The 19,071-nt window shown below is 45.4% G+C and overlaps 1 protein-coding gene across 1 annotated transcript in view; it reads right to left on the reverse strand.

Moving 5' to 3' along the window:
* Positions 1-396: 396 nt before the first annotated feature.
* Mid1 (calcium-permeable channel component Mid1) overlaps positions 397-19,071 on the reverse strand; it is a 93,704-nt gene continuing 75,029 nt past the window's right edge. The window contains exon 4 of the mRNA XM_033469548.2: positions 397-18,437. Coding sequence (XP_033325439.2) covers positions 17,437-18,437 — 1,001 coding nt within the window. The 3' untranslated portion in view covers positions 397-17,436. The remainder of the gene's footprint in view (positions 18,438-19,071) is intronic.

The raw sequence follows: 19,071 nt of genomic DNA on the forward strand, positions 1-19,071 counted from the left end.
TGTTTGAAAATATTTTAGATGTTACCTATATTCCGATTGAAGTGCTTTGATTTATGTAGGAGGCATTGTGCGAAAATTCTGCATCACTATAACTTGCATTTTCATATTTTTACTTGAACATAGGTGAAGCAAAAATTATTTCCACAGCTTAACGGAGTGAAATAGTGTGCGGTTTATACGATGGTATGGCATGTTTAGTGTTAATTGAACTAGGATTAATATTATAGGTAAATTGATTAGAATTTCTTTGTGTAAATATCGACAACAGAAAATTAGAATTTTATTTCTATATGAAAGAGATTAATAACAAGCGTAATTAGCAGATTCTTAGCGAGATCTTGATCACGGTCGTTAAAGAAGGTATGTGCAGAGGCTGGTAGCAAAAGAATCATCACGTCACTCAGGTTTTTTTATTTTTTCATGTCAACAAATGATATATTTTTAGTGCCTATAGTACTTATAGTTTTACAGTACATTTCTCGTTAGATTTAAACAATTACAAATGAACATTCTCCAACACTCAAAGACGGAACCCTAATAATTCTCTTTTGCAAGCTACAATCCTTTTTCTCGCTCTCGTTTTCGCTTTCTCTCTCGCTCGATTGTGTTCTCCTCGTTTCTGGCGCATTTGCTCGCTCGCACACGCACACGCACATGTCCACGCATACTATACATTATAACCATTCACACATTCACATACTTTCTCTCTCTCTCTCTCTCACTCTCTCTCGCGACAGAATTAAACTTCCTCTCGCCCTGTCTCGTTCGCGCGCGCGCTCTTAAACTAGAAATTTATTTAACTTATTATTTTCCTCTTTCGCGTCTCTTCTGTGTACACGTGTCTCTCTTTCTCTCTCTCACTCTCTCTCTCTCTTTCTGTTTGTGTCTTTATGTTTGCGTGTGTGTATCTTTGTGTCAGTGTGACTGTGCGTGTCCTATATAAACGCTTACGTGCTTCGCGACGCGCTGAAACTTCCCCTACAACGCGATGGATCGCCAAATCTCCGAAATGCGTTCACTGGCATCGATCGGCAATGTCGGTGGCTGGTTTTCATATCGACTGCGAGGATGTCCGGGACATATCAAACACGTCGGACGTCCCGAAGATGCGTTTGGGCCAACTTCTCCCGGCGAAGCGAAGAAAACCGGAAGAAGAAGTTCACTGGAGATCAACAAACTTCTGGAGAACTATTTAAACTAAAAGCTCCAGCCCTTATTGACATTCGCCGACACTGAATTGACAGTAGATCGCGCATTTTTGTGGATTTATAGCCGTCAGACGCATATCCCTCAAATTATTTGCAACATTCCCAGAAACGGTGGACAATACATTAGTATATATTTCTCTAAAACTCCATTAGCTAATCGTATCTGTCTAGAATATCTATCACCCAATTCGTGGGTCCGAATATTTCTTCTCGTTGGGAGAGTATTTTCAGCGAAGAAAAATGGGCTTTCTCCCCGAGACGAAGAAACTCGTCGGGCATCGTCTAATTCTCGAGTGTCGAGCCCGCGATTTTGTACAACTCGTTCTCCGATTATCATCTGATTGTAGGTCCGAGCACGTATCCACGCGGTGCTCGAGCGCCGCGAGTTTGATCGAGTTCGTTAACGAGGGCCGCGCCGAAAGGGATCGACGGGAAAAGAGGGTCGCGAAAGGAGAAGAAAAGGGACGAGATTCGGTGGGATTCGACCGGGTTTGGGTGGCTCGATTATAGATAGGAAAAAAGGCGATAGCGCTCTGGAGGAGGGTGGGAAGAAATGATCGCGAAGTCTCGGTTGCTCCTCTCCACTCCTCTCCTCTCCGCCCCGCTTCGCTCGCGAGCTTCTCGAGGAGGAGAGCTTTAATTTTCCGGTGAATCCCATCCAATTCGAAAGTTCGAGCCGCGTACCGCGGACCCGATTCCTTTCTTCCCGTCGACGGAACCGACGATGTTTGAAAAGAACCGCGCGCGCCGCGCCGATCCCTTTTGGCAAAAATTATATTGCCTGCTCGCGACACTACCCCCCGGCCGAGAAAAACTTTGCGCTAACAAACTAAAAGATGCTGCAAGCTGTGCTCCTGGACAGCCAGTATAGAAATATTTATCGGAACGTGGAAATTATTTGCTACATCAATTCGTTCGCAGATTGTGCACAAATTTGTGAACTCCTGAGACATATTTGCAGTTTTATACTCTAGTTCAAGAAGTTTTGTTCCAGGCATTAATTCTATATTTTGAATAAATCTTCCAGTTAGAGTGCTGGGGAATGGATGATTTCGTGGTATGCGGAATTAGGGAAGGGGCGCATTTTTATTCCAGGATGATATCATATATTTAAATGAATCCATCGAGTTTCTGCATAATGCTATTCGAGGAAGGATGTACTAACATTCCCATCTCATAATTTGGTAAAACAATAAGACTCTTACAATGAAAACGAAACTTTGACCGAAGTAAAATTGTATGTATCATAATATGATCTTGAAGTAAAAGTGTTTATACTGTTTCCTTACTTTGTCAAGCTATTCCGTTCTCTTGTTACCACCGCTATTCCATCATCGTACTTACCAAAAGTGTGTGACATCATCAATTATTTTTTGATTGTGCTCTTCTTCAAGCATCGTCTCCTCTATTTTACCGTGCCCATGCACGTACCGTCTGCGCGAGGAAGCAATTTTGTCAGCGATCACTTGAACGTTTGCTAGAATCGCGGCGGTGGGGAATGCTTGCGAATAGTTTCCGCGGATTAGCCGATGGGGATTGCGGATCGTGGAAGGAAAAGGCTCGAGCCATAAGGGTGGAGAAAGTGGATCGAACGTCCGCGGGATGAAAGCGCGGCACGTGTCCGCGCGGAGGCACGCGTGTGCCTTGCCACGGATCACGTGCACAAACGAACCGAGGGCTGTTGCAGCTTTCTAGAAACGGGAGACGTGCAAGCCGGCTCGATGCAACCGGACCGAATCGATAACCTAATTAATTAACGACTAGTCGACCGTCAATAACTATTAAATCGACCTAATCGTTCGTCTCTAAGCGCGACGCGGGCCGGTGGAACAACTCGCGAAACGATCAATCATTAGACTGCAGATTTCTATGTTAAATTAAAATTGTCTGCATCAATTGTGCAATAATACGGGAATAGTTTCATTTCTTAATGCTTTCAACGAGTTGGGAATGGTACAACATTTGAGCAGTAACAATGTTTCAGATTCTCCGAGTGGTTTGTATTTAATCCATACACTTTTGCCATAAGTGCATAAAATCCGCAGTCTGTCATTTACAATTCTCAAGACTCTCGGAAGTCGGTTCTTTCGGATAAATTCTTCTTACTTTCCTTGAACAATATTGCACACGAATTTATCCACTGCCAAGCCAGGTTTGCAAATTACATTACCCTCGTACAATTTACACGGCCGACACTTTGTCTTACGGTTACAATGCTTGTGTGAACAGCCAAGATTACACGAGACGATCGATGAATTTGTCGTCATAGTGCTAAAGCCACAATTCGAAGGAACAACATTCAAACCGCCCCTTAAAAATCCAACTGAAACAACGACTCACCGACTCTCCTGTCAAGACCAGATAAGTAAAGTTCGACTCGGGTTTCGTTAACGTCTTGCAGTACAACAACGTGTCGGACTCGTTCTGAACAATTCGAACAGAATCTGCTAATTACAGATGTAATTAACAGAGCCGTGAAAGAAATCGTAGCGCAAAGGGTTTAATGGTTTCCGAGAGAGACGAAGTTCGGCGAAACTTTCCTCCGCGAGTCCTAATCTCGGAAGGACACGGCCGAACCCCGAAATCCTGAGCAGGCTTGCATCTGGCACGGCAAAATCTCGGCTCGGGTCAGGCCGGGCCGGGCCGATTTTGCGCGAGAATAACGATCGGTCGGGTCGCAGCCGGGCAAAGTAGCTCCGAGCGAAGTCGAACATCGTCGTCGTCGCCGTCGTTGTCGTCGTCGTCGTCATCGTCGTCATCGTTGTCGTCGTGTGACACAAGTTGCCCGGAGAGAAAACGGGGGCGGCACCAAGGGGTGGCAGGGGGGTTGGCGACGCGACTACGGCCTCGATATCGAATCCGCGCCGGTCACGTGCACGCGAACGTGATTTAATTGGCCAATCAATTATACCCCGTTCCTCGTCGAACCGGCGACACGACGCTGGATCTTCGACGCGCTTTCTTTTCCTCCTCGGCGTCCCGAAGCCGGGTCTGCACGTAGGCCCCGTTAGGGAAACGTGTCCTTAGGATTGCTCGACGAGAGGAACAACGCTTCCGCCCGCGCTCTCAGCATTTCGAGCACCGATCAAGAGATCTCGGGAACAGTTGGCTTGAATAGGAATTTTACTCCTTCCTAGATGTTTTTGGTATTTGAGGCTTTTTTATGGGTTGAAGGATTTGAGACATTGTGCTGATACTGTCACGCGAATTGGATTGGGCTAATGACGGTGGATAATTATAGTGAATATATGTAGGTCTTGAAGTTTTGGGTGAAGCGTTTGATCTATATATGATTTTGTGATCATTGTTCTTTTTTTTATATAATTTAGGTGCTTGAGCAATGGTAATTTGGGGTTCTTGAAACGTATCAAATTGGATCACAATACATGTAAAATTATGATGAAGTTCTTCCGTCTCTGCCACGGTGAAACATTGACGTGTTTAATTGACAATGTGATTTCAGTTTAAAGAGCTTGTTACATTGATAGTTAAGGGCTCCATCGAAACCAGATCAAAGTCAACGTTCCAATTATGACACAGGCGATACCCACGTTTTTGTTTCAATACGTCCGCATATTATCTTTGTAAATATGGATGCATTTAATCGGTGCAGTATTCTCTTATGCTAGACAATGGACTGAGCAATTTAATATGCAATTAATACATTGGTAATTCATGGATTGGTCTGTTCAGAGCTGCACCCGTTCAGGGAATTGTTACATTATCGTTATTATGCGAATTAAATTGGATCAAGGTTGACGTCCAATTAAGAGAAACAACTTGTCTGTAACTTGATTATTGTACATCTGTACCGTTGGGGATTGAAATTAACCCTCGCGGGCTAGATTCGTAGAGATTGCTACACGAAGGAACCATTAGATCGTGATTTGCACATTTTTGTTACACCGCGTTTATTGGTAATATGATATTTCCAACGAATGTTTAACAGCGCAACGCAGAGAGAAGCCGAGCATTTCGCAGTATCACAAAATGCGTAAATTTTCATCCGATTAGCGTACGGTAGTTCAATTTACCCGTATATTTATGCAAATGTTAATTTCTTATCAGATATTAATTTCTCTGGATAAATGCAAATAAAAATATCGCACGAAACTCTGTTTAATATTACAATCATACTTTATGCATTCACAGCTTGTAGATACCACAAGATAATACATCGCATAAATCAAGACAATTTAATAAAATCTTGTATAAAATCTGGAGTTTGCATAATCCAGAAATTTACACGATCTATAAATCCACAAAAGTCGCAATCTATTTACACAGGGTCCCAATAAATATCGGTCTACTTTCAGTTGAAACAGACCAGAATAGTGAACGAGGGATGAAATCGAATCAACGACGTCCAATTAGAAGATCTCTGAACTAAACACGAGTTGGACCAATTAACAGTAAATTCATTTATATTTTGCTCTGCCAAAAGGCACGATTAAACGGTCCAATTGTTCCCCGAAGGGACAAACCGGATGGGACGGAGCCAAGTAGGGATGAAACAGAAAGAAGGAAAAAGGTGCAAACGAATCTTCGTCCTTTTAGTTCGTCAGTTTCCGCCGTATCTCGGAGAGCAGCGATCGCTGGATCATTCGATCCTAAATCTCGTCTATCTTCGAACAAACGTTCTCGTGTTTCGCGCCGATCAGTTTCGTCGATTCCTCGGCCCTGGGATCGATATTCGCGCGGCAAAAGCGAGCCGGAGAGAAGCTTCGTGTTCTCGCCTGCTCTACGGAATTTTTACTCCTCGTTTAAATTCTCTATGTTTTTTTTTTGGGCTCGTTTTCCTTCTATTTTTTCGGTTTCCCTCGGTCGAACGTTGATCCGGGAGAAACCGTACACGCGCCTAACGCCGAACGAGATAACACCCCTCGACGATCACCCATGATAATTAAAATGTACTCTCCATTTGTTCGGTACAATTAGTGCGGTTAACTAATCTATACTATTAACTATGTCCACAATGATCGCTACAAGTTTACTCATAGTTCATAGTATAAATGTCGACAGCTTACGGTACGTACGCTTTCTACGCTCTAACATCGGATTCAAAGTCGTAGTGTGCCTCGCCTCGAGTGCTCCTGCGTTTTCGTGTGTGCGTCTGTAGAATCTGTAGACCGTGTAGATCGTGTTTATGCATATGCGTGTATGTGTGTGGTTCGACGCGTTATCGAAGACCCCTCGCAAATTGCTCGATCGAACGCGTCGTTGCTGTTTGATCTGGCCTTTCGCTCTCCGTCCGGACGTCGCGCCGATACTCTCTCTTTCTCTCTCTCTCTCTCTTTTTTCTTTCACTCTTACTCATTTTTTTTATCTTCCATCGTTTCCTATCCTCCCTTCCTGGCACGCGTTCCTCGGTTTCGCGCGACAGTCTCGTAAGGCAAGAGCAGAAAACAAAGTCGAGGGCGAAGATGAACAAATTTTTCACGCGGTCACTGATACTCTCGCGGCGACGCGTTCTTTCGTGTGCTGTCTTGATTTCATTTTTCTGTTTTTTATTTTTTTGGTTTCATTTTCTCGCGCTTGCTACTCACTCTCTCACTCTCTCCCTCTCTTTCTCTCTCTTTCTCTCGCTCTCTTTCTCGCTCTCTCTCTCTCTCTCTCTCTCTTTCTCTCGTGCTCGCTTTCTCTCGGTTTCTCTTTTGGTTTCGTTTCTATCTCCTCGAGTCTTTTTGTTTCTGTTCGCCGTTGCTGCACAACGGTTCTCGCGGTATTACAGCTCCGTTTATCCTCGGTTTTTCTCTCTCCTCTCTCTCTCTCTCTCTCTTTCTCTCGCTCTCTGTTCTCGATTTTGCGACAAGCGACGACGTTTAATAAATTCCTACGTCTAATGTTTCCTACGAGCGTGTGTCACTGGTTTTCACGCGCCTACTTGAATTGCGGGCACGAGGGGTTAAGTATTTTATTTTTTGTTTTTATATCGTTAATTTTACGTTACGCGCTTAAATATCGTACAACGGCTAAGTAGTTTTACAATACGTCAACATCATTTTGTCCTCCTGATTTCTCTAAGTACCGTTTTATTCTCTTTTTTCTTGCTTTTTTTTTCGTTTAACAACAACAGACTTACTTAACTCTAATTATGTTTCTGGTTTGTTACTTTCTAAGGCCTTGTTTCTAGCACGGATCCTGCTGTCGCTAAGGCAGTGGCTCTTTTAAATCTTTCTCTCCCTCTCTGTCACACACACCCATTCTCTCTCTCTCTTTCTCTCTCTGTCTCTCTCTCTTCCTCTCCCGCTTCCGCTGTCGCTATTTCCCATCACTCATGCGGCACAATCACACCAACGCACCCACGTATCCTCCGTTACACAATTCCCTATTTGCTATTCCGAGAATGCTATTCGCGGCGGACTTCCGGTCGACCTCGCAACGATTTCCCGATGGATCTTCCGGGGAGGGATGAAGATCGACGCGGTCGATCGAGGGCTTTTTCCTGAACGCGAGGACAACGCTGCGAAAAGGAAGAAAACGAAGAAAACATACTATGCTTGCAGAAATCACGATTCTCGCGTGCCCCTCAATCCATCTGCTCCTTCTCTTCGATTCTCCCACGACTTTCTACAGTCCTCCCGAATAACGATCGAGGATCGATACGCGATCGATCGAGGATCTTCACCTGGATACGAGAAGAACACAGCAAAATAGGAAGAAAACATTCGCATACAGAAGTCGCGATTTCCATGTATCCTGGCAACGTGGTGCCTCTGTTTCTCGATTTTCCTGTTTGATTGGCTGCCAGATCGATCCAGGATCGTTGCAGAATATCTCCCTCGACATGAGAATATCACAAGGCAGAGGAAGAAAGGGATGAGAACAAAGAACACACCCCTCGCGTACAGAAATCGCGTTTTACGCGTGCCCTAGCATGATCGTGGCTCTGTTCCTCGATTTTTCAGTTTGATTGGCAGTCAGATCGATCGAGGATCGATCCAGGACGTTTACCTGAACCGAGAAGAGCGTAGCAGGAACCAAGAAGGGGATCGAAGCAAATGGAACAACCTTTGCATACAAAAATTGTAATTTTCGCGTGCTTTGATACTAAATTGCGAATTTACTCGCAGAACAAAAATTTTCTTCTTCCTTGAATGATTCTTAATAATCTGTCTACTGCTTAAAATTGCACCTATTTTCTGTGGAAAACAACAATCAGGTTGATCCGGGATCGAAATGAGACCTAGAAGATCTTTTCTCCCAGGAACATCAAGAAATCGCGAGGTTTCGTAAAGAATCGCAGAGCCAGCGGGGCCAGCGAGTTCTTCGGCGGTCGTGGCACGGTTTCGACCGGTTTCGATCGTGGCGGTCGTCGATTTGATTGAGAACCCGGCAAGGACCGAGTGTAGCGCACGCCGCCAGCGACGGGTTCGACGTCGACGCCGACGTCGCCGACGCTGGCCTGTTTTATGCGGACTTTGTACGTCGGGAGACTTGCGAGATCAATACGCAGTCTAGTCCTCGCGCCTCTCTTTCGTTCTCCCCCGCCCCTTCTCTCCTTTTCTCTCTTTCTCTCTCTCTCTCTCTCTCTCTCCGTCCCGATATACTACATATGTATATATACATTATATATAAAATATATAATATATATATATATATATATACTCGTCGTCTATCCGTCTTTCTCTCGTTCGCGCACACGCATATACTTCCTATTTCTCTCGATCTCTCTGCTCCACTCTCTCTCTCTCTCTCTCCCTCCCTCTCTATCTCTCTCTTCATCCCTCTCTCCACACACCCCCTCTGCACCCTCTTCGTGGCTGCCTCGGCCGAAACCCAAGCAACGCTTCAAACTCGCCTCCTCGAAACTTCCCCTTTGGCCGCCAGCCTGCTGCCATCCGTCTCTTTTTTACACTGCCTTTTCCTACAGTGGAAACCCATCCTCTCCCTTCATCTCTCTCTTTCTTTCTCTACCCCCGAACCCACTATTCCACAACCTTTCCATGAAACTTATCCCGCGTCAGCGTTATTATTTCAAGGGACGTCGATTCCGCGGACTGGGACGGGCTTCTCGGGCTGTTTCGGGCTCCATGGACCAGCAACCCCTGCGGGGAAGGACACGAAACACCTTACGGACAGCTCGAAGCAGACTGGATGGCTGCTGGACTACCGATCGAACGGGCATGCTCGCAATCAGGTGTTCTTTGGATCGAGGAACGCTGTACTTGCACCAGCAAATTTCCCTGAAGTCAACATTTCAGCTGCTTGGGAAATGATTCATTTGTTCCATTGTTTCTCTGCGTTTACTGTTTTTCACCACGTTCCTTCTGAACATGTATACGAGCAAATTTATATTTTGATTCGATGAATAACAGCGTCAGTAAAACATTGAAGGGTGGAACTTAACAATTTTTGTGTTCGAAGAAAATATTGGACAAGCCTTATTAAGAAAGCGATTTTTTAGATATACATATCATGTATTTATTGATCGAAATTTCTAACCTGTTAGGTATAAATGTTATTCCATTCTTCAAAGTCTAAATAAGATTCTGTTCTATCGCCATCAATATTTAAGCACCGAGGAAAAAATGCGGGCGTACAATAAATACAATCTTCTTTATCTTCTAAGAAATTATTACAGTCGAAACAGTTCTAAACATCCTAACTGTGAAAAAAATGGTACGGCAACTGGTTAATAATCGCGATTTTTTAATTTCCTTCACTTCAATTTCGGAGAGTGTGGTTTTGATAAATACCTCTCTGTCTTCCATTCCTATGCGTCGAAATTCTTCCTTTCAAATAAAAAAAAATCCAATGTTCGAATTAGAATTAAAGGATCTTAGAAAACAGATTTGCAATAGAGAGATAAATTCGAATGGCCGAGCTAGAATCGAAAGATCTCGAAAACCCGATCTAACAGGCAGGGAAGCGTTTGGAGAAGCGGAGTTAGGGAAAAAAGGAGAATATAAAGAGAAGAAGAGATTCCGGAGGAAGTGGTCGAAGGTGGTGGTTCGTGGGGCTCGTACGACCGCCGAGATTCTTTAATTCTCTTTTACGAGGGACGTGCCGCAGTCTTGGCCACAGATTCTCTTGCGACCGACGTTTCCATCGGATCGTTTCAGGACCATCGCGGGGATGGTCGGGCGAAAGAGCGGGAGCGGTCCAGGGACGGAGAACGACGGAGGAGTGGATCCAGGGGATGGAGAACGACGGAAGGGTCGCCGACGAACAGAAACGCCGAGCGAGATTAATTTTCAGCGACGATCGTAAAAAGTCGGGAGATCAAAGAAACAGGTTGGCTCCGGCCGCCTTCGGGCGCGTTCCAACCCCCGGCGATATTATCGCGCGCTTTAACCCGTCCCGACCTTATTATTTGCTTTTCTACTCGAGAATAATATCGAGAAATGACATTTCCCGCGACCCGGTTAAATCCGCGACTCCCGAACAACGATCATCGATTATCGCGAACGATCGATACACCATTGACTGGCGTCGGCCACGGAAACAATTTTTCTTGAAGATACTAATGGCGCGAGCTTCGATCTGCTAGTTGGACTCGATAGAGTGGGCACTTCTCTATCTTCGATGTTAATTTCATCGATTTCCGTGCGCTCGTTTCCTCACGGCACAGTTTCAAAGTTACTCTTTCTCTGTTATGGTGTTTCGAACGATGCTGCAATTTGGAAATGGTGAAACTACTAAGGAAACGTTCCGATTTAATCCGTTCTGATTTAACTGCCAAGTTATAGGATCTTTAGCGACCATTGACGTCTTCCCACCCCCAGAATAAGGGTAGTTGCGACGTGTACCTCGTTTGTTAGCGTCAAATCGATCTGGATCAAAGAGACAGCGATTTTGAACAAAATTTTGTAGAAGCATCATTTTAGCTGGACTCGTAAGTTCTACAAATTTTCCCAGGCATCGTAACAAGAGAGGGAGATCGTACGTTGAATCGTGGACGTTGAAGTTTGATTTTCGCGCGTGTCTTAATTTTATTTGTGCGTCAGTCGAGCAACTTTTCGCACGCATGGCAGTCGAAGGATAATTTCGCAACGTTGGACGAGGCGTTATTGATTCGCGATTGAGAATTCCGCGCCTCGGGGGCCTGGCAGGAAAGGCGAGCTATCGATTAGTCGGTTTCGAACGGATGGATTGCGGCCGGAAGAAAAAATGGGGGTGTGGGTGGAGACGAATCAGCGAGGGCGAGGGAGAGGTGAACGATCGCGCGACAATCTGCGAGAGAATTCGCGTGTGCTGCCGCGCTCGCGAGAACCGCGAAGGAAAGCCGAGACTTTTACGGTCAAGTCTGTGAAAGTTGCAGCCGCGACGGTAACGAGCTCGAGATTAAATATTCCTAGCGATTAGAAGCGTTGCCACTAAAGGGACACTTGCGGCCCATACAGATTTCATTAAGAGAACTCTCGTTAAGCGGTTTGCTTTAATTTTTAAAATTAATCTGTCCTATCCGTGCGGTAAATGCCGAGGTGTGAAATGCTCTCGCACCCTCAATTAACGACTGTAATGTAGACGAGAAATAAACAATAGTATTAATTGACAGTGTTGCAAAGATTCAGAGGGGGTAATTTTGTAATCTTTGTAGCAAATAAATGGCGTTTCATTACGGCATAGTTTTAAATAGGCGAGAAATAAATATCAGAATGAATAATTCGTAGAAAAATCGTTTAACAAAATTTCCCATTACCAAAGGGTGGAAATTCGAGGGAGACAAGATCACAAGTAAAAATGCTTCAGCCATAGCAAGAGCGTTATCGAATATCCAATATCGTCTGCATTATCTTTCCCATTTCTGAGCACTGCAATGTTCCTGAGCAGCAGCACAACGTCGTTCGCGATTAGGAAAGCGAGAAACGAACATGATCACGGAAAGGGGAACGAGAAGGTAGCTTCTTTCTTCTCGGATTTTACGACACATTGTTTTTCCTATTTTTTTTTATTTTACTCCGTCCCTGTTTCTCTCAAGCATCGATTTCCTTCCTCTTTCAGCCCCTGCGATCAATCGATGATATCGATCTTGGATACCGTGGATCCATATCGTTCTCCCTTATGACACATGTTCCTTTTCGAATGCAGGTCCATACGCGGCAGGTTATGCGAACGTTTACGTGTGTGCGCGTATACGTATATATAAATACGGATATATTTACATATAATCACGCAACCGTGCCTCTGTTCGAGCCCGTTCCCTCTCGACCCTCTTGTTGCCCCTTATCCTCTCAAATTTCAATAGTATCCGTTCCGGTTTATACAGGGTGGAATATTTAATCCTTTGGGAACGAGAATTTTTTAAAATGTTCTCCTAGGATAACAAAACCTAAAATAACGGTCAGAAAGAAGTGTACTAATCGTCTCTGTCATCGAAATAATTAAATCATTTATTTACCAACTTAATTGTCCTTCTCAGTGGGTTAAATGGAAACACCTAAATATTTCCACCATTTTCGTTTCGCAGGAGAAAATATCCAAGACGAAGTTATCCAAGTGCAAGAGACACACCTGATTATGGTGAAAAATGACAAGATGCAGCTCTTGAAATATAGTAACCTTTTCCTCGATATTCCCTCCACAAAACTAAAAACATTCGTGTTCTCCTATTCGAATGTCTCACCCTGTATATTTATAATACTTATGCGTGGCTTCCACGACCAGTCCCACCCCTCCAATTTTTCCCCCCTGTTAATTATCACCCCCCAGTTCCCTCTCTATCGTCTTCCTCGCACAACACACACACACACACACACACACACACACACACACACACACACACACACACACACACACACACACACACACACACACACACACACACACACACATGCACACATACACACTCGTACGCTCATTTACTCTGACGCGTCCTCGCATCGGCTGTACCACCCACGCGCTCTTCCACCCCCATTTCCACCCCGTGTCTCTCATTCGTCTTATAAATGTAAATCGGTAACAATTATGCATTGGACAATGTATAACAACGTAATTAAACGCACACGCGGCGGTCTGATCCGCGCGCGCGCTCTCTTTTTCTCTCTCTCTCTCTTTCTCTCTTTCGTTCTCTCTGGCTCTCTCTCTTTCTCTCTCTTTCTCTCTCTCTCTCTCTCTCTCTCCAAAGTGTTCTCTCTGTGTGTACGTGGTGCGTGTGCGCGTGCACGTGTTACCTGTGACTCGCTATATACGTTTGCGGCTGTGTCGGGACACGCCCTGCATCTCGTGCACGATTTCCCGCAATTACGACGACAACAACGACGACGACGACTCTCTTTCTCTCTCTCTCTCTCTCTCTTTCTCTCGACATTCTCTCCCTTTTTCGCCTCGTTCTCCGCCCCAGTGTCTTCGTGGCTTCGTTTCTCACCTCCTCGCACCATCTCGTCTCGTTCTAGAGCCAGGCAAAAAACGAACTGTCCGAAATCATTCGAATTCACTTTTGTACCGTATCTGATGGGCACGAGCAACTCATTCGGCTCTATCTTCCGTTCGAGACGGAAGAGGATGTGGTTTTGTCTTTATTCCTGTGCACAGAACGATCTTTTTCTTCGAAGAAGAAACAGCGAATGTTTTCCGAAGAGAATGTGTTCTGAATGAAAACATATGTACATTCTCCTTGCTGCGGTATACAATAAGAAATTTGTGGAATTGTTGAAAATTGAAGGAAACGCGGTGTGTCGTCTTCAGTGATCTCGGGTTAAAATAATTGCATCATAGGTTTGTTATTTTTCATTAGCTTCATTGGCTTCACTAGAATTCATACGATGATTTTAATTTAATGCTATTGCACTATGGATTTTATATATTTATAACAAATATTAATACGTAAAATAGAACACGGCATTATGATTCAAATGAAACTGTTATTAGTCATTTTCCTGAAAAAATTTCTTTTGTAAATATTTTTTAGAAGGATTTATGAACACGGACACGTCGCTTTCAACTTACTAGACTCTTGTTTGTTGCAAACAATGCAAACAGTGCACTCTTTACTCCGTTAGTCTTATTACTCAAAATTCGGATCCATAGACAATTGAAAACATAAAGGAACATAGATCACAGTATCCATCATCTGTTATTTATACCGACAGTTACTTAGAAACATGTCGATACATAGAAAAATCGGCGGACGTCGTCAGAATCGAGTGGAAAAGTTATATTTTTAACCAAGAGTAAATTTTCTTGCAGTAAAAAGATCATCGTCGGCTCGTAAAATGAAGACAAGCTATCCAATCTCCGCCATCTCGAAGAGAAAAAATATTTCGTTACTTATTCGATGCTTTCGTTTGGAGGACTCTGTCTGAGAACGAGAAGAAAAGCGTCCACTTCCGGTCTATCGTTGCGCGGAAATTAGGTCCTGTCGGCTATCGAGCGAAAAGGAGAACTCGTGCGATGGTCAGGTGCGCAGCCTCGGCCAGATTGCAGTCCCCGTGTAAGCTCTCAAGCGTCAACTTGATTAGTCGATTACGAATAAACGCAGGTGGCCGCTTTGTTTCGCACTCTCTACCTTGACAAGACACAGCGCTATGCTCGGAAGATGGCTCACGTAACGGTGCAGGGACCACAGGGTTGTTATACCTTGTCTCGTGGTGTTTGCAGATGGTTTCGTCCGCAGGATGTGCAATTTTCGATTCTAATCTCTCATTAACGGAGAAAAGTAAAGCTGTTTCTTAGCTTATATCTCTCCAAGCGAACCGTGGATTTCAAAGCAAAATAAACACTTTCTGCAACAGAGAATAGTTCACCGCATCTAAATATCCACCTCGGTCCTTCTGAAGCTTTCACTGTTTCGTATTTCACCTATCCACTTTGTTTGAAATGCGTGAAATTTACGCGTAAACTTTTGGATTTCATCCGCGAAACACGGGAAACACTATAAACGTCAGAATAATTCAAGAACACTGTCGCACTGTTCTCAGTTTATCAAAAGTGTGAAGAAAAAGGGCAAATATATATATATAGTTTTCCTCACGGCTTCTACGTTTCCACAAAAGTTTGCAATTCTGTGCAAACCTATAAACGAGCGACACATAATATCCGCAAGATCGGTGCTAACTTTATCCAGACAAGTTCTGAAACGCCCTGCGGAATTCCCGACACGACCAAAAACTAGAATTCCGTCCAACGGTGTCCGCCTCGCAGTCCGTCTTCCGAGGGTTAATTATTGCGTGAGAAACGTGTCCAGACCCCCGAATCGTCTCTCCACCAATCTCTCTCTCTCTCTTTCTCTCTCTCTCTCTCTCTCTCTCTCTTTCGATTCTCCGTTTCGTCGCGAGAAACCTTGAGCTCGAAGCCACGCGAACCGTGTGGAGAAGAGTGTCGGAAAAAAGAATCAGTTTCGCTAGATCCGCGATGCTTCGCTGGAATGTTTCCCTATAAAAAAATCGGTCAGCTCTCTACGATTTATCCTTTTCTAATCGTTCACACGTTCTCTCTCTCTCTCTCTCACTCCTTCTCTCTTCTCGTTCATTCTCTCTGTCGTTCGTCGCACAATCTCTCAGTCTTTCTCTTTCTCACGTTCTCTCGATTTAGTTCGTACCGTTACATGTCTATGTTAATATAATAGTTATTTATTTATTGTAATGTCTATACGAACACATATTATACCTCGATAATGTCGTGTTTTTCTTTTTATCATTATTCTCGCGTTCAACTTTGCAAAATTCTCGATCCGTACTCTCTCTTTCTCTTTCTCTTTCTCTCTCTCGCACTCTCACTCACTTACTCACTCATTCACTCTCTCTCTTCCTTTCTCTCTCTCTCTCTCTCTCTCTCTCTCTCTCTCTCTCTCTAAGCCGTTCGTCTCCGTTTCTCCGTTGTCACGACCAAAAGACTATTTACCTACAACTTTTTATCTTCTGTGTGTCTCTGTGTTCGTGTGCGCGTGTAGTCGGAGTGTGAATCTCTTTGTTTTCCTCGTCAATGTTGTTTATGTTAATCGTAAATGCCTTATACGCGAACGGGTGCTTGCTCTTTGCGTAGATCGTTTTTATTACACGCGTTCTCTCATTCGCTCTATTTTTCTCGTGTACGCATTCCTCGAATTCGCGACGCATTCGCTCACCGCATCAGGCGCTCATCCGCACCGCTAATTTCTTTCGTAGTAATTAATAATTCTGCGTTAATGCGTGTGTCCGTGTCTTCTCTCTGTAGGTGTGTATACGCGCGTGTGTTTGTGTGTGTGTGTGTGTGTGTGTGTGTGTGTGTGTGTGTGTGTGTGTGTGTGTGTGTGTGTGTGTATGTGTCAGTGTACGTGTGCCTCATATATAATACGTGTCCTGTGCGCGCGTATGCCACACGCGCCGAATGTATAGAATAAGTAAGTTGTATCGTAGTCATTCTATCGTTTTTTTTTTGTGTTACGTTAATGTTACTTTATCGTTTATCATCATCGTTACTTCATTATTTAATCGTTATTATTTATTTCATTAATCATTATTTATTATTCGTTAACTATTATTATTTATTCATTATTTACCGCCCGTTCCTAATCCGTATATTCTCGTCATCGACCTCCTCGCGACGTCCTCCTGTCGCGCGTCTTCGTTCCTGAACCCGCCCCTTGCGCCCGCCTCATCATTATCATTCTCATCACCGTCATCATCATCAGTATCATTATCATCGTTCATCATCGTTTTTATCATCGTTAATATTTATAATTTATTAATTATTATTGTATTATTGTTATCCATTATTATTCGCTACAGACGTTACGGTTCTCCTCGCTCTTTCCCTCTCAACCTCTCTCTCTTTCTCTCTCTCTCTCTCTCTCTTCCTCTCTCTTTCTTTTCCGTTCTCCTCGGCGTCTACGGAGCCGAGCCGTCGTCGACGCGCATCCAACAAATTTCTCCGGATTACCAAAAAACCAAAAGAAACAAGAAAATCAAATAACTCCCATCGTGCTCTCTCTCTCTCTCTCTCTCACTCTCTCACGCTCTCACTCTCTCTCTCCCTCTCTCTCGCTCTCTCTCTCTCTCTCTCACTCTTTATCTTTCTCTTCCGTTCAGGGAAAACAGTCGTCGTTTGTCTTCGTCTTCGTTCCGAAACGGTCGTCCGTCGTCGTTCCGCTTGGACCATGTTCGCGCTGTTCGACCGGCTCCGGTGTGTGAATGTGTGTCCGTCGCGCGACCCTTTCTCGAGAGACCCTTTTCTCGAGACCCTTTTTCTCGAGGGTCGCGTCTGATCCTGGAAGGTATACCCGAAGTCCACGCAGCGCGCGGGGAGCTTCGGTTTGTCGATAGAAAATACCTGCGTGTCACGCGTCCGCGTTCCTCCTGTGCCGACCCTATGGCGGGTCCTTCCTGGAGGGAAGCCGGTATCCTGGAGGTCGCCTAACCGTCGGAGTCTGCCGGAAACCATCCACCGAACGGTCCTGGCTCCCAATCCTCTTCGATCCTCTGTTCCGGCCGGCTGGAGGACGCTTCTCGCCTCTGCAGCTTGGCTTCCACCTTGACTTCCACCTTGGCTTCCACCTTGACTTCCACCATCGGTACAACCACCACCACCGCCACCGCCACCACCACCACCACCATCGGCACCGACACTGAGCCGCGAATCGGCCAAAGTCCCTCGTCCAGAGGCGGACCCGTGGCGAGGAGCACCCGCGCACCAAGATCCTCGGCTGGCGGACACCTCGATGGCTGTGCAACCTGGCGGAAGCGTCGCCGGGTCGGCCAGGTTCACCGGGCCCACCGGGACGCGATGCACACCCTCCGGACACCCTCGGGCGGTCCTCGCCCTTCGTTGCCCTCCTCCACCTCCGCCACCTTCGCCACCTCCACCACCTCCACCAGCCGAACCACCAACCGCCCCGGCACCGGCGTTCGACCATCACCCACTTTTCGAGCATCCACTTCGCACCATGACGCGCGCTGACGCAACTTACTCTGCCGGCGGAGCTACCGTGCAGCCAAGCGACAAGGTCTGCACCCAGCCGACTCGTTTTTTCGCCGCTGCCACCCAGAGGACTCCGGCCGGCACCGCCGCTGTGAACCGTGAACAGTGGCTTGAACACCTGGAGCACGGCCCTCGGGACCCACAGCAAGCTGCACGTTGACAGGCTGAACAGCATGCTGGCCAACGAGCACAGCCACACCGCTTGCGGCATCATCGATGCTGACGGACGATCGGACGACGAGACGCTCGGGATCGAACCCACGCCGCCGCTCCCGCACAAAGAGGTGCCAGGCTGCGGTTGCGGCGGCTGCTGCATCACGGAACGCGGTGACGAGGACTCCTCTTCCACACCGTCCACGCTGCTCTCCGTCGAACCCGGCTGGTTCTCACCTGTTCGGGACAACAGTCGCAACGGTCGTTAGTCTGATCGGGCTTAAGGATATTTGGTCGATGGGGAAACCTATCTGATTGATATTTGGGACTCGAATAATTTATAGGAATTAGTTAGTCTCTTCGACACCAGTTGTAGATAAGCTATCACCCTACGACATACTACAGTAAATTCGTCCTAATTGACGCTCAGAATTGGTGCACAAAAGCGGACAATTTGGGAAGAGGAGATACGATTATTCGTGCCTCGCGGCTCATTTTTATAGTTACCGATTGTCAACAACTATAAAAACGAGCCTCCTATTCCCAAATTATCCATTTTTGTGTACAAACTGAGCCTCGATTACGGAGAATTTACTGTACTTGGTGGAAAGAATCAATCGATGAGATCAAAGTTCATCGCAAAGGTTCTACGCAAATTCTAATTTTCGTTGGTCATCTCATAAAAATCAAGGTGGGGATATCTTTAAAACAAAATGACAGAGGAGACTAGTATACAGTAGACTCTGCTGGGGTCAGCAAAAGTGGATCGTGCACTGTAAAGCGGGGGCCAGGCGGTCCAAGGGGCTGAAAGGTATCTAGGTTCTTTTTCTAAGCCCTCAGATAGGTATTCGAGGGAGTACGACGGTCCAAG

This window comes from Megalopta genalis, chromosome 10 (genome assembly GCF_051020955.1).
Source record: "Megalopta genalis isolate 19385.01 chromosome 10, iyMegGena1_principal, whole genome shotgun sequence".
NCBI lineage: Eukaryota > Metazoa > Arthropoda > Insecta > Hymenoptera > Halictidae > Megalopta > Megalopta genalis.